Consider the following 22560-nt stretch of genomic DNA (forward strand, 5'->3'; position numbering starts at 1 on the left):
TGTTTTTGTACAACTCGAACCCCGAACTTTTATGAACTTTTTGATTGGTTGATAGACACTGGAGCAAATGTGCACATTTGTGCTTATAAATCTCTATTTCTATCTTATCAGGCCATCAACGGAAGGGCAGTAAGCATGAGGAACTCCAGTACAACTGAAGTACTTATGATAAGAAGTGTGGACTAGAAATTTCTTTTAGGGCGCATTCTATCATTAAAAAGAGTTTATCATGTTCCTACTATTAGAAGAAATATAATAAGTGGTTCTGTAATAGTTAGTGAGAGATATGAATTATCCTTTAAATTTAATAAAGTTGTAATTCAACAATTTGGTGTTTTTGTTGGCAAAGGTTATTTGTCTGATGGTTTGTTTAAAATTCGAGTTGAAAATAATAAAGTTGATGTTTTTGATCTCGTTATTTTGAATGTTGAATCTTCTAATTTGTGGCATAATAGATTAGGTCATTTAAATCTAGATTTAATCAAACGAATGATGAATCTTAATTTAAATCCTAGTCAAAATATTGAATGAGGTCACAAATTCCAAGTCTGTTTAGAAGCTAAATACGTTAGGAAACCCTATCCATATTCCCCTTCATCTAATGGTGTAGCTGAACGAGAGAATAGAAGTTTTAAAGATATGATTAACTTCTTTTGTTTGCCTCTCGGTTACCTAAGTATTTGTGGGGATAAGCTTTTAATACGACTTGTCATATTATGAATAAATTCCCTCTGAAACATAATAGAGTACTCCTTTTGAGTTGTGGAAATGTAGAAAACCAAGCCTCAAATACTTTAGAGTGTTAGGGTGTCTAGCAACAGTGCTGGTCCCAAAACACAAAAGAAAGAAATTGGGCTCTAAGACTATTGCTTGTATGCTCTTGGGCTATGTCGAGACAACTTATGTGTTGAGAATTCCGATTACTAAATCAGAAATTTCAAGCGTTAAGGTCAACACAATAGTAGAATTTCGTGATGCTATTTTTTTGGAAGATGTATTTCCTGTGAAAATAGGAATACCTTAGATAACTTTATTTTGTTTAAAAATTAAAGTAGAAACCCAAACTGATAAAAAGCTTAAAAAATTAAGGTCTGATAGAGGAGGAGGATATAAGTTGAGTAAGTTCAATGAATATATTATCTAAATTTCGGCATTATTCATAAAGAGAGTCCTCCATATTCCCATTCATCTAATGGAGTAGCTGAATGAAAGAATAGAAGTTTTAAAGATATAATTAACAATTTCCTATTAATCTCTTGGTTACGTAAGTATTTATGGGGAGAGGCTTTGAATACAACTTGTCATATTGTAAACAGAGTCCCTCTATAACACAATACGGGTGCTTCTTTCAAGTTGTGGAAAGGTAGAAAACCAAGCCTCAAATACTTTCTAGTGTGGGGGATGCCTAGCAAAAGTGCTGGTCCTAAAACACAAAAGAAAGAAATTGGGCTCTATGAATGTCGCTGCTATGTTCTCGGGCTGTGTGGCACTGAGATTTCTGGTTATTAAATCAAAAGTTCCAAGCGTTAGGTCAACATAATAATCGAATTTCCTAATGTTATTTTTCTAGAAGATGTTTTTCCTATGAAAACAGGAATACCATAGTTAAATTTATTTTGTTTATAAATAAAGAAAAACCCAAATTGGAAAAAAACCTTAAACGATTAATGTTTGATGGAGGAGGAGAATATAAGTCGAGCAAGTTAAATGAATATTGTCTAAATTTTGGCATTATTCATGAAGAGACTCCTCGATCTTCGCCTTCATCTAATGGAGTAGCTGAACGAAAGAATATAACTTTTAACGATATGACTAATAGTCATTTGTTAACCTCTGGGTTACCTAAGTATTTGTGGGTAGAGGCTTTGAATACGGTTTCACATATTCTGAACAGAGTCCTCTGTAACACAATACGAGTACTCCTTTCAAGTTGTGAAAATGTAGGAAACCAAGTCTCAAATACTAGCAAAAGTGTTGGTCCCAAAACACAAAAAAAAAAAAAAAAAAAAAAAGAAATTAGGCTCTATGACTATCGTTGTTGTGTTCTTGGGCTATGTGGAGATAACTTATGCGTTGAGATTTCTGGTTTAAATCAGAAATTCCAGGCATCGAGGTCAACACAATAGTTTAATTTCGTGATACTATTTTTATTGAAGATGTATTTTATATGAAAATAGGAATACTTTCAAGTGTTTATCTTGATGATTTTGTTGCCTCCACTTCTAATTTTGAACATGTGGAAAAGATGATAAATGTGGGGGTTAATCCTAGTTGTATTAGTTTGACTAAAGAAGAGTCAGATGAACCTAGACGGAGTAAGAGAGTTAGGATTGTTAAAGATTTTGGAAGTGATTTTGTCACTTACAATATTGAGGATGATACTGTAACTTTTAATGTTTCTATGGCTTCTTCAAAAGCTAAGCAATAGGAAATTAGTTGCCAAAAGTGAGATGGACTCCATTGTTTCTAATGGAACATGGGTGCTAGTTGATCCTAGGGTGCACTGCGATTGGATGTAAGTGGATCTTTAAAAAGAAACTGAAACCTAATGGGACCCTCGATAAATTTAAGGTCAGATTGGCCACTAAGGGCTTTAAACAAAATGAGGGAATAGATTATTTTGACACCTATTCTTGGGTAGCCCGATTGACTATAATCCGAGTGCTTATAGCACTTGTATTGCTGTATAGTCTCCCAATTCACTAGATGGATGTGAAAACAACCTTTTATATGGTGAACTCGATGAAGAAATACACATGGACCAGTTTGAGACATTTGTAGATCATGGTAATGAGTGCAAAGTTTGTAAACTAGTTAAGTCTCTCTGTAGACTTAAACAAGCACCCAAACAGTGGCATGACAAGTTTGATAAAATTATTCTTGCATTTGACTTCACTGTTAATGAAAGTGATAAATGTATATATTGTAAGTAGTTTCACGTGCCTGAAGTGCATTTGGCCTCATTCTTTTTTTTTTTTTTTTTTTTTGCGTATTTTGATATTTTTTGTATTTAATTGACTAAAATGCTCCTATATTGTATATAAAATTACTGTGGTGACATTGACTTTTTTTTTTTTTTGCAGTTTCCTCTCTTCTAAAAATATAAAATTCTTTTATTCTTAAACAAAGAGAAGAAAAGTGAATGCTTCTCCGTGTAATAGCATTTTGCACCTGACTACATATGTGTTTAGTCTTCCACCTCTCAAGACGAAAATGAGCCAAACTAAATAATGGGCTTTAAACTACCAAAAGAGCAACTAAAATATTCAGCAGAACTAATAAGCCAAAATGATTACTTCGCAGGTCAGCGAAATGCACAATGAACAAATGGATATGACAGAACATAAAATTAAAACAAACATAAGTACAGACTGAATCAGCTGTTAAAACATAAATATGCAGCTCAGCCAACCACATATCGTGGGTTAACAGGAAAGTCGGGATTCAAGTCACGTAATGGAGTTCCATAATCTATGGGATAAGAATCATAACCTAATGAATAACATATCATTATTTCTGTTTTGGTTACTTCTTCAACTGAGAAAATCACGCAAATCCAAACTCAGTAACATTTATTTAAAATAATCCAATTCAGAGAACATCACATATGCTCACTCTTCAATTGTAAAAAGAAGCTATAAGTTTCTCCCTCAATAAAGCAACAGTTGTTTGGTTGTACCTTACCATTATAAGTTTGCTCTCACCTGCTCCATCGGACAACCATGGATATGCCTGAATTCTTTATGGTGTCTTCTAAAATATTCCTCAAGCTTACGGACATCTTCCCAACGGAAAATATCCCAAATGGCACCTCCCTCTACTGTATCTGGTACAAATGTAGGACACCTAAAATTAGTCTGACCAGGAAAAACTGACCCGCCTGGTGTAACATGAGAAGGAAATTACCTTTTTCTGCCCCAATGTTGATTTCCTCTGCATTATCACTTCTCGAAGCTTTTGTGAGCCAGTTGCAATATGTGCTAACTTCCCATTCAATGCATTACTTAATTTTTTACTTCTACCCGCATCTATTGCCCTTTGTCCTGTTCACAATTCCAACCATCACATCACTGCCATCCTTATTCTGAGATGCCAATCCAGAAGCTGCATTTGATTCCTTAATATTGTTACCAAGCAAAAGGCTGTCTTCAACGTTTATGAGCAAAGAGTCAGTATCTTCCACCTTGGGCTCATCATCATTCACCTTAGTTTTAGCATTTGTACTCTGGTCACCAGAAGACTGAGATTGTTCATTTCTACCTTTAGCAGCAGCAGCAGGAAGCAATACTTCAACAGGCGATGAGCCTGGAGCCTCCAAGTTCAGGCTGACATTAGATTCCTGCATGGCTATCCCGGTCTCTTTGTGATTTGCATTGACATTACAGAAAAGTTCTCTATGATCTTGTATCACATGTTTTTCCTTTAATTTTTCAATTTTTGAAAGTTCACGTTTCTCAGGAGCCACATCAGCAGTGTGCAACAAAATATTCACCTAAATAGTTTGATAAATCCACTCATATTAAAAATGTGGGTGGGTGGATGGGGGTTTAATTTTGTTTAATTTTTTCTAATATTTTTTTATAATATATATTATTAATTAATAAAATATGAACTCTTGATTTTTTTTAATAAATGTAATATCAAACAGTTAAAATTAACTGATCAGTTTTGATGGTTCTAGTATGATCAATTCAAATCCAACGTCAATAAAATAAGAAATAAAATATATTAAGTAAGTGTATAACGATTATTTTGTAAAAAAGTTAACGTTGTTGGTCATATATATTTAACGGACAGGGGCCATTGAGTTGAATTTATTATACACGGGGGGTGTTTTGCCTATTTTCAAATCAGAAGGAGGGCTTTTGCTGAGTTTTTAAACCACATGGGGTTTTATGCAATTTGGCCCAAATAATTACGTTGTCTTTCCCTGAGGTTTGGTGTAATTACATGTAGATCTCTTGTGGTTTGAAAATTTACATTTAGTACTCATGATATTTGCTTCCATCTAATAAATTTACCCATTCGTCACTTAAAATTCATAAAAATTGCTGATATTTTTTTAAAAAAAGGATGACAATTCATATTTACACCAAATTGACTTATTTCAAGTAAAATAATACTTTCTAACTAAACTTGAAAATATACTTCCTTACATGTATTAACATGTGAAGATGCAGGGTAGTTTGGCTATAAATAATTTATTTGACTTGCAATAAGTTAATAATAAGTGAACGGGAGGGAATCATGAATTTTCATCCAACTTTTTTTATTAATATTAGCAAATTCTTTGAACTTTGAGCAACAGAAACAAACTTTGAGGTACTATTGTATGTATTGGAAATAGTGTGTATGTGTTATCAACTTATTATTGAAAATTATAATTTTTATTTTTAAATTGTTTAAATTAAATCATAAAAGTAAAAAATTATAAACAATTTTGTATGATAAAATAATAAATATTAAATTGGTTTTTCAAAATACTCAAACTTTAATATAAATATATATAATTTTTAAATATTTTTAATTTTTACTATTGTGTTGATTTATAATTAATTTTCCTCATAAAAATAGAAGTTGAAATGGTGGTACTAATAGAGGGCGTAATGCTCAAAGCATCAAACTTAGTTCAGACATATATACTTAGTTTAGGATTAGAATGAATTATTATTATTAGGGTTTGTCTCCTTGTCTTTCTTCTTTGCTTCCCACTCTCCAACCCTATGTTTGGTTTTGTATTTTGGCCAATCTCTAAGACGGGCCAAAGCACAAAATCTTATTTGTTTTTATAATTTACACACCTACATTAGGTGTGCAATTTTAATTTTAAATATTCTATTTTTTTATTTTTTTTCTCTCTCTTCTTACATCTTGTCCCAACCTTCTTCTCTTTCTTTCTTTTCTTCTTTCTTGTTTCTTATTATATGTATATTTAATATATAATATTTGTGAAATATAATTGATAGTTATTACTAAAAAATAATTATTAACTTATGAAATCATTGATATTAAAGATATTTAATATCTATACTACTTAGTTAAAATATGTAAAACTTTTCTACCTAACGGAAATACTTTAACAGTTGCGTACACTACTGATAATATATCAGTATTATATACCTAATTCGTATTTTTATTACTTCAATTATCTATTAGAATTTATCAGTTCACATATAAAATTCTAATGAATGTATTTTCAACATGTTATTTTAGTGCATTTAACTCTTGATTATTTTTTTCAACTTAGACCATTTAAATCTTTTGTACTTATAATTTTTCCTATTTCACTGAATATTTGAAAAATTTGAGATTTGAGGACAATATACCAATAATACATACTTAATTCTAAATTTTTTATTTAAATTTTATATATTATGTTTTTTCATTCCAAAGATAAAGTCTAACAAAATTATTTTGGAGATAATACAACAATGTATTTAATATATTAAAATTATAATTATAATTGAATTAATATATGTTCGCAATCTACAAAATTTATATATTTATAAATATTGGTATAATATTGATGTAACCATCATCTTACATTATTGAACAATATGGGTTAAGCGGGCCATTAAAATTCAGATAAGACCGTTAGATATGATAAAACTTTCAAAAAAATACATTTTATAAAGTTTTAAACTTATTGGATATACGGATATCGAGATATCATACTCGAAAGATAAGAGTAATCATTCAAGACGGTATATCGTTGAATCAGGCCATGTGATTTTAAATCATATCGTCTGATATGATTTAATGAACACGGTCTTGTATATATTTAAATTTCGTATGAATCAGATGCCCGATTTAAGATATCATAATTATTGATTAAACTTTTTAATCTCATTATATATATAATAAAATAATAATTAGAAGTTCAACCATCGTCATCATTTTTGTATTATAACATATAACATAAAGTTCTATATATCATATCAATAATAATTTTAATTATAAAAAATATTATAATTTACTAAGTTGTTGATTAAGTTTATTTTTGTATAAAGATTAAATATATAAATAAAAATACCATAATTTGTTATTATCCAAAATAAAATATATGATATCGATTAATAATTATAGTATATGATTCATTTAGATTATAAAACTAATCAAATATTAAATATATAAAAAATTCAAAAATAAAAATATATATGAAAAGAAAATATTCACCAGCTCGCGACAACTAAAATTGAGCTCGAGCTCAAAATCGAACCGGCTCGACTTATCTGTCACCCCTATTGTTAATGGGAAGAAAAATAATTTGGTCTCTCCTCCTCCAAACTATCCGCTTATTATACACCATTCTAATTCTTTTTTATTTTTTTTCTTGAAAATACATATGTATTTCAAATGCAACTATATATTATTAAAATATTTAATATAATTATTCAACAACTTTAGAATTAAAAAAAAAAAAAACTACACATACGCACTACTATTAAAAATCTACTAAGAAAAAAACAGAAAAAAAAATATGCTATATATGTAAGAGTAGGAAAAATACAAGTTGGGTAGTTATCCGGAAAGTACTTGGAATTAGTGGTGTAAAGTTGAGCCACTGAAGGTGAAGTACTCAATATTAAATGTCAACAAATGGTAAGTGCCGGCGGCGGGGAGAATTAGGGCTTAATCGCAACACACCAAAACTCTTGTTGAATTCATAAAGTATTTTAATAAAATGATGGTTTTATACTACTAATCCGAAATGCTTATCAATACTACATCCTTTTATCACATAATTATAATGCTACTGTATAACATAATTTTCAGACAAAATATAATCATAATTATTGTTGATATTAAATTTTTTTAGATAAATTATCAATTAGAAGCACAAATAAATTGATGAATAATTGTGTTTCAAATTAAAATTTTTATCAAATTGAGCTTTATATTTGTGAGATTGATGGATTCTAAATGAAGCACAAAATTATTTTTTAAAAATTTAAAAAATCATTGAACAATTCATTTCAAAATAATATTTTTATTTATCATGAATATGAAATACTTTAATTAGCTATTCGACCTCTTATAAATCAATATTAAGTATATACAAAGATATATAAAAAAATAAGACGTAGATAAAGAATCATAATAATGTTTAGGGGTTAATTACACTTAGATCCAATCTGAAAATTTATTATTTATACATATCCTCCTTTTGTTAGAATTTGGATTAGAAAGCTGACATTAGATAAAAAAATTACGTAAATTTTTTATTTTGCCTACTCTATTTTCTTGTTACCAGAACTGGTATTTGTTCATCGTTTTGGTTTTTGGGGGGAGAACCGTCAAAGGGTAGGCACAAGAAAACTAGAGGCAATAGAAATGGTGAACGACGCTGTGTTCGCAGGTCTTCTTGGTCCTTCTCACCCTCCCCCGCTCCAATTACTTGTTTACCGCTTCTCGCAACCACATTCTCCGTGATGGGTTTTGCCCCTTTTTCCTCTTTCTTGGGTTTTCCTTTGATTTCTGTCTCATGCTGCTGTTTTCGTTCTGATGCACTTGTTTGCTTACTGTAATAATTCTGTGCAGCTACAGAAGCAATTGCATTTCGCTTCTTTTAGTAATCACAACAGCAACAATGTTAATTCGCTTCGAGTGGCATCGTCTGCCAGGTAACTTTAAAAGTTCAAGAAAATGATGTGTAATTTCTTGGTATAAATTCCATTTCTTTTCCCCCTTCTTTTTTGTTTTGGGTTTTCAGAAGTTTGAGTTTATTTTTGTGTGAATTGTGGCAGCAATGCAGCATTAGAATTAGCTGACATTGATTGGGACGATAACTTCTTATAACATATGATTTTGGTGCATATTATCAATTACATAGCAAATTGGGAAGTCCATACTTAGGTTTGTTATTTACTCTCATTGTTTGCCATTCTTTTCTCTAACTTCTTTTTGCATTTTCCTATTTCTATAATTGTGGCGACTCCATGGCTCCACTGAAATCATTTATTGTGTCTACCCGCTGATTACTGTTAAAGTGACATGTGCAAACCTACATGGAATCTAATGCTCATGTTGTCTGGTCATTTGATTTACACATAGTTGTCTATCTCTACAATTTTTTAAAACAGGGTGATTGTGGGGTGTCTCTTGGAGATCTCCTTTGAAAGGGTTTTGTCCTCTATTACTTATTCAAGTTTTATCTCCTTTAGATTTTACTGATCTTTGACTTATCCATTTGTTAGTTTTCTCCAGCTGTATAATTCTTATTACCTAATCTCTACTGTATTTGCAGGGTAATGAGATATCTACTCCTGCAATAAAAGGAACCATCCTGCCTGGCATCACGAGAAAGAGCATACTCGATGTTGCTCGTAGTCAAGGATTTGAGGTACTTCGGTCAATTTTGATTTCTCAAGATACTAGACTGAAACAAGGGATACCTGTCAGGAAAAATGATTATCTGCCAATATCTTGGCTTTTTGACTGAGATGATAGTGCATATTATCTTTAGGAATTTACATGTGAGGGCATGAGGGTAGAATCTTGCAACACTAATCCCATAAAGAAGATTGCATGTTGAACTAAGGCATGATAGGTCCTCCATGTGTGTCATAACATTGATGTATGTATTTATGGTAAATAACCATATACATTATTCCAATTGTTTTCATGGTTGGCCATTTTGAGGTGAGTTTAATCTTGAGATTTATCCTGGTGAATTTAAGTATCATATGAGTTTATGCAGATCGACGGTGTAATGTCTCACTCTTACCTCTCTTATGTGCTTCTTGTGATGTCTAGGTTGCAGAACGCCAGGTAACAGTGGATGAATTGCTCGAGGCTGATGAAGTCTTCTGCACAGGAACTGCAGTTGTGGTTTCACCCGTCGGCAGCATAACTTATCTCAATAAAAGGTTAGTACCGAACCGAGCTCCCAAGATGTTTCATGGTAAATGTTTGTCTGTTTTGCTTATTTTGGGGAGAGGGTAAGAGTTTGTCAATTTTTGTCCAGGAATCTGTGCCAGTGAAATGTGGTTATGCATGATATGTTGTGCTTAGATTGGTCTATACTCGGAATATCCTGGTTGGGATATTTTCGCTCTATTCTTCATCCATGTAACTATTTGCTTTGTCCATGTCCTGGTAGGTGACTCTTGTTATGGACCAAAAATATGGTTTCGAATAGTGGATTCATGAAAGCTAATTTGTGAAAGATCATCTTGATGTTTTATCTTTAGGTTAGTTATGTTGGTGACACAGTGATGGTGTTAGCAAGTGGAAAAGATTAACAGTATGATTTTCATATATGTGTACGTATTCCAATAAATGATGTTTAAAGGTGATGGATAGAGATCTGGATTTTGTTCAGGTAAAAAGTGCAACTTAAAAAGAACTACGTCATTGATCTAACTGAACATGAAATATCTAAAGGCGGTTGTCTGTGTTCTGCGAGACCCGTGGGTCCTAGATTTAGTTGTGTTGAAGTCACCTTTTATTTCGTGAATTGCGAAAATATGGATTTGTTTAGTTCCTACAACACAGTTCTAGATAGTGCATATGTTAATACCTGCAGGGTAACTTATGGAAGTGATGGAGTTGGTCGCGTATCACAACTACTCTACTCTGCACTTACCAGCCTACAAATGGGACTCACCGAGGATAAAATGGGTTGGATAGTGGAGCTCAAGTAGGCTTTATTATCATTTCAGATTCTTGTCTTGTTTGGATTAATGGATAATTGATTTCAGCCCCCTGGATCCTATACACTAGTGTGGGATAAGAGTACCGTTTTGACTGTGGAACCCTAGTTTCTGTGTTTATGTATTTATTTCTGACAGATCTGTTTTCAGTAATTTAAGCGTCTCGTAGCTCATCATTAATATTCATTTATTTCTTTTTCTTTTAGTTTTGTTTTTGGTGAATTGGAGAATGATAAGATTATTTAATAACATCATTAATATTCATTTACTAGGTCTTTTATTACTTGTAAATAGGTTGTTATGACCGTATCGTACTTGTAATTTAGAAAGAGCACGTGCGGAGTGTTTGAAGTGCTGTTTTTTTTTTTGTTTATTCAAAAGTTATTCTTGAGGTAGAAGTTAGAAACTAAAAGCACTATTTTGTTTTTTTTAATAAATAATTTTCAATTTAAATTCTTTACATTTATTGTACTAATCTTGATTCATTTACTTTTTAAATTTATTTTTAGAATTTGCACATATCTAAAGTTGGTATTTAGGTTCTCATAATTTGGATGATTCAACCCTATTAAAATTTATACTATAAATATACTTATTCATTTTGTAGTCATGCAAATTTAGTTAATATATATGTATCATTCAACAGTCCTATTACTTAGTGAGTAGGCAAATTAGGCAGCTGTTATATAAATGCTGCAGCCTTCATTTGCTTCTCCTCAGCACCTTATTCTTGTTTGGAGTGGAAATGGTTTTTTTGTGGGTGAGGAACAAAATCATCAATTTTATTAACTAGTAAACATGAAATTCAAACAAGATAGAGAAGAGATATGCCGGATGAAAGTTGACCTTCAAAAGTCTTTTGATTTGCTGCAGGAGAAGAAAAAACATATCAATGATGTAGAAGAGAAAGTGGAGGCAATGACAAGTGAATTACTGGCGCTTGAATTGAGAGTTAAAGAAGAGATTGACATGATTAGTGCACAGAAGCGGGAGCTTGAAGCTGAAGCAGACCACTTGAAAGCAGAGAAGGCAAAATTTGAAGCTGAGAGGGAGTTAATTGATGAGAAAAGACAAGTGGTGGTAAAAGAAGCAGAGCGAATTGCTGAGGAAAGGTTAACGGTCTCTAAGTTTCTCAAGGATGAGCGTGAGAGCTTGAAAGCAGAGAAGGATTCAATGAGGGATCAATATAAGCGTGATCCGAGAGGCATTCATGAGTGAACTTGAGAAAGAAGGTGCAGATTTCATGCTGGATATTGAGATGCAGAAAAAGGAGTTGAAGAATTGTATTGAGAAGAGACGTGAAGGAATTGAGAATTACCTCACAGAAAGAGAGAAGGAATTTGAGGAAGAAAAAAAGAAACAACTTCAGAGAAGTATTACTTCTTTAAAAGAAAGAGTAGCAGAGGAACTAGAACATGTGAGTTCTGAAATGAAGAGACTTGAAGCTGAAAGAAGAGAGACCAAGAATGGACCGAGCTGAACAATTCAATTGAAGAGATTAGATTCTATTGCTGTACATGAGATGCACCAGTCCAACTTGCTGTTAAACAATCAGAGGCGACTAGTAAAAGATTGGTGAATCAACAGAAAGACTTACTTTTGGACCAAACTGGAACTACTAACAATGGGGTTGAACGTAATGCATCTTGTGGGAAAGAGTCTGACAGGTCGTCTTCTCCTCTCTCTGCCCCTTTAACTATGTGCTGGTACACTTGTTGAGCAAAGACAGAATAACAAAAAGAGGAGGAAATCATAGCACATGGATCTGAAGACACCACTCCATGCTACCTTCCCTCCCAGAACACCTAAGGTCTTGAATGATTGATGACTCTATTATTTTATGGTGATGCTGCTGCATTTGCATACTATCCTATGCAACCTCACTTCCTTTTTAATGCACTTCACCGGACAAGTGCTCAAACACATCCAAGATTGAGCACACTGTCATGCCATTCAATCATACTCCAGTTGGTGCAGAGACTAGTATATATATAGATAAAATCATCACAATTCAACAAGTAACAACAGTTGGCGTTGAAAGAGTCACAGGTACTTTCTGGTTGTAAACTGACATCATTTGGCTCCTAAGTGCAGTTGATGTCCTGGCGATGATTTTTTGCTATCCTGCAATTTGTCGCAGTTGCATGGCTATGATGCATTTTTGTGGAAATTGATTTTCTACCCAACATATGTAATGCATTAATGGCATGATTGGTGCGTTAGAATAAACAAGGAATTGTAAAGTATTCTCAAATTCTAAATATATGCTTAGTATTAAGAGTATTAGAGTAGCTATTCCTTATCTTCCCCATATTTTTAACTATTCCCATTAGATTGGGAACATATTTTTATATATATTGCTAAATATCAATTTTCAATCGCAAGATTTTGTATTCACAAATTTTAAATATATTAATAATAAAATATTTATATAGTAGGTAACATGAATACTTAAATATAGCTACATTTATATGTATTTTAACCAATATTTACTATAACTATAAAATATTATGTTCCATTTATGTAATATTATTGATATGTGTCCTTTTTTAATAAGTATGATATTTTTTGGTAAATAATAAGTATTTATTGGATATCTAATACATGAAAACATTCATATATATATATGTGTGTGTGTATATATATTGTAAATTTATATTTAATTTAATATTTTAAAACAATATTTCTTTATACGACAAAATTGGTGTGTTTATGTTCTTTTTTATCCTTCAAATTTTTATTACTATCCACCAAACATATAAACAAGTGATTTGAATTTTTTTTCTATATAATTCCTTTTCTTATTCCTTCATTATACCAAACATAGAATTATTATACTAAAACTATTTCATTCCTATCTTTATTCCATTCCTAGTTCATTTCATCCCTACCCAAATTTATTCATACGTACTAATCTTACGAGGAAAGGTAAATTTCATAAAAGTGAATAGAGATATAGTACAACAGGATTCAAGTTCCAGCTTCTCCCTCGACAGGCCAAGGGATACGCCATAATCTATGAAGCGCACTAGTACTAACAGAACTCGGCAAGTTAATATTAAGAATACGTTCTCAAATATATTTTTATACTTATAAAGGGATAAATATAATATATATATATATATGGAGTAAGGTTAATATTATTACATTTTTTTCCTTACAAGTACAAACTTATTACATGTCGTGTTGAATTAGTGGCAAAATTAAAAATTTACGTAATTTTTTATCTAATGTCAGCTTTCTAATCCAAATTCTAACAAAAGGAGGATATGTATAAATAATAAATTTTCAGATTGGATCTAAGTGTAATTAACCCCTAAACATTATTATGATTCTTTATCTACGTCTTATTTTTTTATTTATCTTTGTATATACTTAATATTGATTTATAAGAGGTCGAATAGTTAATTAAAGTATTTCATATTTATGATAAATAAAAATATTATTTTGAAACGAATTGTTCAATGATTTTTTAAATTTTTAAAAAAGAATTTTGTGCTTCATTTAGAATCCATCAATCTCACAAATATAAAGCTCAATTTGATAAAAATTTTAATTTGAAACACAATTATTCATCAATTTATTTGTGCTTCTAATTGATAATTTATCTAAAAAAATTTAATATCAACAATAATTATGATTATATTTTGTCTGAAAATTATGTTATACAGTAGCATTATAATTATGTGATAAAAGGATGTAGTATTGATAAGCATTTCGGATTAGTAGTATAAAACCATCATTTTATTAAAATACTTTATGAATTCAACAAGAGTTTTGGTGTGTTGCGATTAAGCCCTAATTCTCCCCGCCGCCGGCACTTACCATTTGTTGACATTTAATATTGAGTACTTCACCTTCAGTGGCTCAACTTTACACCACTAATTCCAAGTACTTTCCGGATAACTATCCAACTTCTATTTTTCCTACTCTTATTAAAATATTTTAATAATATATAGTTGACATTTGAAATAGATATGTATTTTCAAGAAAAAAATAGAAAAGAATTAGAATGGTGTATAATAAGCGGATAGTTTGGAGGAGGAGAGACCAAATTATTTTTCTTTCGATCAACAATAGGGGTGACAGATGAGTCGAGCCGGTTCAATTTTGAGCTCGAGTCAAGCCAGTTCGAGCTCAATTTTAGTTGTCGCGAGCTGGTGAATATTTTTTTTATTTTTTATATATATTTTATTTTTGAATTTTTTATATATTTAATATTTGATTAGTTTTATAATCTAAATGGACCATATACTATAATTATTAATCGATATCATACTTTTATTTTGGATAATAACAAATTATGATATTTTTATTTATATATTTAGTCTTTATACAAAAATAAATTTAATCAACAACTTAGTAAATTATAATATTTTTTATGATTAAAATTATTATTGATATGATATATAGAACTTTATGTTATATTTTAATATATATTTGTATTACGTTAATATTCTTTAAATTGACAAGTAATTCACTTATGATTTTTTATTATTTATAAATTTATGTCAAAATTTAGTAATTTTCTATGACTTAATCTAAAAATCATAATAATAATAACAATAACAACAACAACAACAATAATAATGATGATAAAATAATAATAATAATAATAATAATAATAATGATGATGATGATGGTTGAACTTCTAATTATTATTTTATTATATATATAATGAGATTAAAAAGTTTAATCAATAATTACGATATCTTAAATCGGGCATCTGATTCATACGAAATTTAAATATATATAAAACTGTATTCATTAGATCATATCAGACTGTATGATTTAAAATCACATGGCCTGATTCAACGTTATACCCTCTTGAATGATTACTCTTATGTTTCGAATATGATATCTCAACATCTGTATATCCAATAAGTTTAAAACTTTACCAAATTTATTTTTTTGTAAGTTTTATCATATCTAACGTTTTGATCTAAATTTTGATGGCCCGATTAACCCATATTATTCAACAATGTAAGATGATGATTACATCAATGTTATACTAATATTTATAAATATATAAATTTTTTAAATTGAGAACATATATTAATTTCCAATATATCTATGTAAAAATTTTATGATTCAATCCCATGATTTAAAATAATAATAATAATAATAGTAGTAGTAGTTATAATAATAACAGCAATAATAATAATAATAATAATAATACAGTCAAAAATTAAAAAACCATCACTTTCTCTCTCTTGTTCTCCGTTTCTTCTTCCTCTTTCTTCCTCTCTCTGTTTCTTCTCCATTCTTTCTCCTCTCTCAGTTCTTCCTCAGATCCATCTCTTGTATCCCTAACCCCAAACTCACGGCAACAAGGACGGCAGGTCGGCAACGAGGACGGCGACGTGTACAGCAACGAGTACGGCTTCCATCTTTCTCCTCTCATTTCTTCCCCAAACCCATTTCTTAGAACCCTAGTCCCAAACTCACGGCAACAAGGACGGTAAGTCGGCAACGAGGACGGCGACGAGTAGGGCTTTGAGGTAATCCTTCTTTCTCTGTTGCATTTTACTTGTTCTACTTTTTCTTGGGCTTGGGTTTGTTTTTAGCATCTTGTTTAATTCTTTTTCTTGGGTTTGGGTGTGTTTTTAGGGGACTAGGATTTGTTTAATTCTTGTTGTTGTTGTTTGCTTTTGTAAGAGTTGTAATATTGTATGGAAGACCATTATCGATTAACAAAATTTCTGAAAAATTTTGTATGTAATGTTGGAAAATTCCTTTCCTTCCCACCTCCATTCTGCTGCAATTTCTGGAACAAATTCGAGAGCTCGAGCTCGAGCTCGAAATCACAAAGTCGAGCTCGACTCGATGCCACCATGTGTGTGTGTGTGTTTAAAATGAGCAGTAAATAGGAGAGGTCCCACCGCCTCACTTCAAACTCTCTTTCTCTCCTCAGTCATTGTATATATATATATATATATATAAATTATTATTATTAATTTTTATATTTAATTAAACTTTTCTCAAAATACCAATCACGCCCTTTTTAATTTTCTTAATTAATATAATTTGCATTTGAAGTTTTGAAGTTTTGAATGGTCGAGCTGAACTCGTTGCCACCCCTATCGAAAAGTTTTGAAGTTTTGAACTACTAAATCAACTTACTTGTACCGCTTGTAAGCCAAACCTTTGAAAGCTGCACGAGCTTCAGCAGGTTCTAGAAAGATAACCTGGTTTCAAAAGTTTCAGTAAAGTATGCATTCAGCCTTAATATGCATAAATTGAATAAACATTAACTTCCCTTTCCCATTGCATATTGTGCATAAATAATTTTGGAATTTACAACAAATAACAGCATACTACCACTGACTAAACAAGGCACAAAGATAAAAGTTAAAGAATTGCAAGTGCTTGCTTATGTTGCACATGGTGCAGCAAAAATGATGGACCCGATGAATCATGAAATTTTTTCCTTCATGTATCAAGACATAGTTGCATTTTTCTCACTAGTCAAGTTGTCATAAAACCATCACAATTTCCTATCAATTTATCCGAGTCATTAGACACGACATTGATCAGATGAAGATAAGCAAGAATAAACAGTATAGACTCAAAAAGCACGCACTTATTCCCTTTCCTTTCCCCGTGGACACACGAGCAATCCAACCCATAGGATTTCCTTATCCTCTTCCCATTCTGACTTTTGTAGGCTTTCCGGTAATAGGGATATCCGCGAGAACTGGTATTTGTTCATCGTTTTGGTTTTTGGGGGGAGAACCGTCAAAGAGTAGGCACAAGAAAACTAGAGGCAATAGAAATGGTGAACAGCGTTGTGTTCGCAGGTCTTCTTGGTCCTTCTCACCCTACCCCGCTCCAGGTACTTGTTTACCGCTTCCCGCAACCACATTCTCCGTGATGGGTTTTGCCCCTTTTTTCCTCTTTCTTGTGTTTTCCTTTGATTTCTGTCTCATGCTGCTGTTTTCGTTCTGATGCACTTGTTTGCTTACTGTAATAATTGTGTGCAGCTACAGAAGCAATTGCATTTCGCTTCTTTTAGTAATCACAACAGCAACAATGTTAATTCCCTTCGAGTGGCGTCGTCTGCCAGGTAACTTTAAAAGTTCAAGAAAATGATGTGTAATTTCTTTGTCTAAATTCCTTTTTTTTTCCCCTTCTTTTTTGTTTTGGGTTTTCAGAAGTTTGAGTTTATTTTGTGTGAATTGTGGCAGCAATGCAGCATTAGAATTAGCTAACATTGATTGGGACAACCTCCGTTTTGGGCTCATACCTACTGATTATATGTATATTATGAGGTGTTCCCAAGGAGAAGCCTTTTCTAAAGGTCAATTACAGCGGTTTGGGAACATTGAGTTGAGCCCATCTGCTGCCGTTTTGAATTATGGTCAGGTTGGTTCTGTATTTACTTCTAATTTGTCTGAAGTAATAAGCTTGGGTGTGTAGTTTGTGGTTGTTCGGCTATCATAAGCATTCTTTCAAAAAATTTTGTAGGGATTGTTTGAAGGCTTAAAAGCCTATCGCAAACATGATGGTAATATTTCACTATTCCGGCCGGAGGAAAATGGAGTGCGACTTAGAATGGGTGCGGAACGTATGTGCATGCCTGCTCCGACTGTGGAGCAGTTTGTGGAGGCTGTAAAAGAAACTGTTTTAGCAAATGAAAGATGGGTAATGTTTAAATTCGGTGTTGTAGTTTGAGATTTATTGTTTGCCTGCAGTTCTTTTGTAGGATTAAAATTCAATTTTTTCTATTTTATTTCCAATTTCAGATTCCCCCACAGGGTAAAGGTTCTTTGTATATAAGACCATTGCTTATGGGGAGTGGTGCTGTTCTGGGTCTTGCACCAGCCCCTGAGTATACATTTCTGATTTATGTTTCCCCAGTCGGCAACTATTTCAAGGTAAAATGATATTCCTTTTTGTATGTGTATGCAGCAAGGTTCATATATGCCAATTGAATCATCTACTTTTTCAGATTGTATGCTGCTTACTTTTTGAGATTCTGACAGAATTGCTCTTTTTCTGTGTATAATTTATCACAATAGATCCTTTAGTGGTAGTTTGTAGGCTGCCAATTATAAAGACCATTTACAGCATTTTGAGTGCATCGCTAGGCTGTGCTGGAGAACAGTTGAATAATTTGAATGTTTATTTTGTTATATTCCCCTGCGCATTTGAGGTGTAGCTTTAATTTTAGGTATTAGTAAAAAATTATATGGATTACACATCCTTTATATCCTGGGTGCAATTTTTGTAGTCCTTGTTCCTAGAAACATTGATGTGCTGGGTGATATGCAGATTCATAATGTATGCTGCGTTGTCTTGTTTTTCATAGATCATCTTCTACAATTAGCACAGTGGTGTATATTGCAGCTGATTATGCATTTTATTTCCAGGAAGGATTGGCACCACTAAATTTGATAGTTGAGACTGAAATGCATCGAGCAACTCCTGGTGGTACTGGAGGAGTGAAGACTATTGGAAATTATGCTGCAGTAAGTGACTTTTATTTTGATGCTTTGCACTCTATTATTTCGTTGGTTCCAAATTTTTTTTGGGTTAGTAGGTGAATTTTATGTTGATTCTTGGTACTTTATTGTTTAGTTGTTTTGTTTATTTATTTTATCTATTTATTACATGCTTTATTTGTTTGCACAAGAGTCCTTTATACCATTTCTTTCTTTGTCCCCTTTTTCTGTATTAGTGTGGTTTGAATATTCGAATATGTTAACATAATTTTCTGTTTAATGTTTCTCTTTGCCCTTCTGAACAAGGTTTAGATAAAAAAAATCATGCTTAATCTCTTGTCTATTCTGTTGTATTTATTTCCTCTTATGGTCCTCTGAACTTTTAGATTATGAGAATATTGTTATTTTTATCCATATCATCTTTTGTATTCTGATATTGAGATCTGTAATACTGTTAATGCTGATGCATTGTTACGTCCTGAATTATCACTTCTAGGTTCTACAGGCGCAGAGTGCTGCAAGAGCAAAGGGCTTTTCTGATGTTCTTTATTTAGATAGTATTAACAAAAAATACTTGGAGGAAGTGTCGTCCTGCAACATTTTTGTTGTAAAGGTACGATAACTTCTTATAACATATGATTTTGGTGCATATTATCAATTACATAGCAAATTGGGAAGTCCATACTTAGGTTTGTTATTTACTCTTATTGTTTGCCATTCTTTTCTCTGACTTCTTTTTGCTTTTTTCCTATTTCTATAATTGTGGCGATTCCATGGCTCCACTGAAATCAGTTACTGTGTCTACCCGTTGATTACTGTTAAAGTGACGTGTGCAAACCTACATGGAATCTAATGCTCATGTTGTCTGGGGCTTCTGTTGTTTAAATATTCATTACATTTACACATAGTTGTCTATCTCTACAATTTTTTAAAATAGGGTGATTGTGGGGTGTCTCTTGGAGATCTCCTTTGAAAGGTTTTTGTCCTCTGTTATTCATTCAAGTTTTATCTCCTTTAGATTTTACTGATCTTTGACTTATCCATTTTTTAGTTTTCTCCAGCTGTATAATTCTTATTACCTAATCTCTACTGTATTTGCAGGGTAATGAGATATCTACTCCTGCAATAAAAGGAACCATCCTGCCTGGCATCACGAGAAAGAGCATACTCGATGTTGCTCGTAGTCAAGGATTTGAGGTACTTCGGTCAATTTTGATTTCTCAAGATACTAGACTGAAACAAGGGATACCTGTCAGGAAAAATGATTATCTGCCAATATCTTGGCTTTTTGACTGAGATGATAGTGCATATTATCTTTAGGAATTTACATGTGAGGGCATGAGGGTAGAATCTTGCAACACTAATCCCATAAAGAAGATTGCATGTTGAACTAAGGCATGATAGGTCCTCCATGTGTGTCATAACATTGATGTATGTATTTATGGTAAATAACCATATACATTATTCCAATTGTTTTCATGGTTGGCCATTTTGAGGTGAGTTTAATCTTGAGATTTATCCTGGTGAATTTAAGTATCATATGAGTTTATGCAGATCGACGGTGTAATGTCTCACTCTTACCTCTCTTATGTGCTTCTTGTGATGTCTAGGTTGCAGAATGCCAGGTAACAGTGGATGAATTGCTCGAGGCTGATGAAGTCTTCTGCACAGGAACTGCAGTTGTGGTTTCACCCGTCGGCAGCATAACTTATCTCAATAAAAGGTTAGTACCGAACCGAGCTCCCAAGATGTTTCATGGTAAATGTTTGTCTGTTTTGCTTATTTTGGGGAGAGGGTGAGAGTTTGTCAATTTGTGTCCAGGAATATGTGCCAGTGAAATGTGGTTATGCATGATATGTTGTGCTTAGATTGGTCTATACTCGGAATATCCTGGTAGGGATATTTTTGCTCTATTCTTCATCCATGTAACTATTTGCTTTGTCCATGTCCTGGTAGGTGACTCTTGTTATGGACCAAAAATATGGTTTCGAATAGTGGATTCATGAAAGCTAATTTGTGAAAGATCATCTTGATGTTTTATCTTTAGGTTAGTTATGTTGGTGACACAGTGATGGTGTTAGCAAGTGGAAAAGATTAACAGTATGATTTTCATATATGTGTACGTATTCCAATAAATGATGTTTAAAGGTGATGGATAGAGATCTGGATTTTGTTCAGGTAAAAAGTGCAACTTAAAAAGAACTACGTCATTGATCTAACTGAACATGAAATATCTAAAGGCGGTTGTCTGTGTTCTGCGAGACCCGTGGGTCCTAGATTTAGTTGTGTTGAAGTCACCTTTTATTTCGTGAATTGCGAAAATATGGATTTGTTTAGTTCCTACAACACAGTTCTAGATAGTGCATATGTTAATACCTGCAGGGTAACTTATGGAAGTGATGGAGTTGGTCGCGTATCACAACTACTCTACTCTGCACTTACCAGCCTACAAATGGGACTCACCGAGGATAAAATGGGTTGGATAGTTGAGCTCAAGTAGGCTTTATTATCATTTCAGATTCTTGTCTTGTTTGGATTAATGGATAATTGATTTCAGCCCCCTGGATCCTATACACTTGTGTGGGATAAGAGTACCGTTTTGACTGTGGAACCCTAGTTTCTGTGTTTGTGTATTTATTTCTGACAGATCTGTTTTCAGTAATTTAAGCGTCTCGTAGCTCATCATTAATATTCATTTATTTCTTTTTCTTTTAGTTTTGTTTTTGGTGAATTGGAGAATGATAAGATTATTTAATAACATCATTAATATTCATTTACTAGGTCTTTTATTACTTGTAAATAGGTTGTTATGACCGTATCGTACTTGTAATTTAGAAAGAGCACGTGCGGAGTGTTTGAAGTGCTGTTTTTCTTTTTTTTGGTTTATTCAGAAGTTATTCTTGAGGTAGAAGTTAGAAACTGAAAGCACTATTTTGTTTTTTTTAATAAATAATTTTCAATTTAAATTCTTTACATTTATTGTACTAATCTTGATTCATTTACTTTTTAAATTTATTTTTAGAATTTGCACATATCTAAAGTTGGTATTTAGGTTCTCATAATTTGGATGATTCAACCCTATTAAAATTTATACTATAAATATACTTATTCATTTTGTAGTCATGCAAATTTAGTTAATATATATGTATCATTCAACAGTCCTATTACTTAGTGAGTAGGCAAAATTAGGCATTCATTTGCTTCTCCTCAGCACCTTATTCTTGTTTGGAGTGGAACTGGTTTTTTTGTGGGTGAGGAACAAAATCATCAATTTTTGTTATTAACTAGTAAACATGAAATTCAAACATTGTCCCAAAGACTTTGTAATTAAGTAAATAAATTATTTAAACACTGTTCTCTACCAAATAGGTAATGCAAAAATTATTAATGTGTCGGTATTAAATAAATTTGTCAAAATCTAAGACTTGATACATTAAGAAATTTTGAACTCATGGGATTTG

General features: G+C 32.1%; 1 protein-coding gene, 1 long non-coding RNA gene and 1 pseudogene across 8 annotated transcripts; all 3 read left to right on the forward strand.

Moving 5' to 3' along the window:
* The first annotated feature begins 8224 nt into the window (after positions 1 to 8224).
* Positions 8225 to 10841, forward strand: LOC105155642 (uncharacterized). 5 transcript variants are annotated; one of them, XR_847323.3, is made up of 6 exons: positions 8225 to 8436; positions 8542 to 8624; positions 8748 to 8856; positions 9248 to 9343; positions 9757 to 9869; positions 10529 to 10841. It is a non-coding gene; the product is annotated as an uncharacterized LOC105155642 (long non-coding RNA). The 5 variants fall into 5 exon arrangements; XR_002286564.2 differs by having other exon boundaries at positions 8233 to 8624; XR_847322.3 differs by lacking the exon at positions 8748 to 8856 and having other exon boundaries at positions 8239 to 8436.
* Positions 10842 to 11453: 612 nt separating this feature from the next.
* LOC148789194 (uncharacterized) lies at positions 11454 to 12950 on the forward strand (annotated as a pseudogene).
* Positions 12951 to 15831: 2881 nt separating this feature from the next.
* LOC105155643 (branched-chain amino acid aminotransferase 2, chloroplastic) lies at positions 15832 to 21794 on the forward strand. Of its 3 annotated transcripts, none has more exons than XM_011071546.3 (11): positions 15832 to 16156; positions 17323 to 17490; positions 17639 to 17721; positions 17843 to 18020; positions 18123 to 18299; positions 18401 to 18532; positions 19028 to 19126; positions 19596 to 19712; positions 20201 to 20296; positions 20710 to 20822; positions 21482 to 21794. In XM_011071546.3, exons 2-11 carry the CDS (start codon positions 17431 to 17433, stop codon positions 21597 to 21599), a joined length of 1173 nt encoding a protein of 390 aa, XP_011069848.1. In that variant the 5' UTR covers positions 15832 to 16156; positions 17323 to 17430; the 3' UTR covers positions 21600 to 21794. The 3 variants fall into 3 exon arrangements, with proteins under 3 accessions (XP_011069848.1, XP_011069849.1, XP_020547407.1); XM_011071547.3 differs by having other exon boundaries at positions 17338 to 17490; XM_020691748.2 differs by lacking the exon at positions 17323 to 17490.
* Positions 21795 to 22560: the final 766 nt, after the last annotated feature.

The sequence above is a fragment of the Sesamum indicum genome, linkage group LG2 (genome assembly GCF_026168435.1).
Source record: "Sesamum indicum cultivar Baizhima isolate 11 linkage group LG2, ASM2616843v1, whole genome shotgun sequence".
Classification (NCBI taxonomy): domain Eukaryota; kingdom Viridiplantae; phylum Streptophyta; class Magnoliopsida; order Lamiales; family Pedaliaceae; genus Sesamum; species Sesamum indicum.

Coding starts and splice junctions, on each gene's coding strand:
- LOC105155643 (XM_011071546.3), top strand. CDS start 17,431: ATGGTGAACAGCGTTGTGTTCGCAGGTCTTCTTGGTCCTTCTCACCCT. Junction 18,533..19,027: donor CAGTCGGCAACTATTTCAAG/GTAAAATGATAT, acceptor TTTTATTTCCAG/GAAGGATTGGCACCACTAAA. Junction 19,127..19,595: donor CTATTGGAAATTATGCTGCA/GTAAGTGACTTT, acceptor TATCACTTCTAG/GTTCTACAGGCGCAGAGTGC.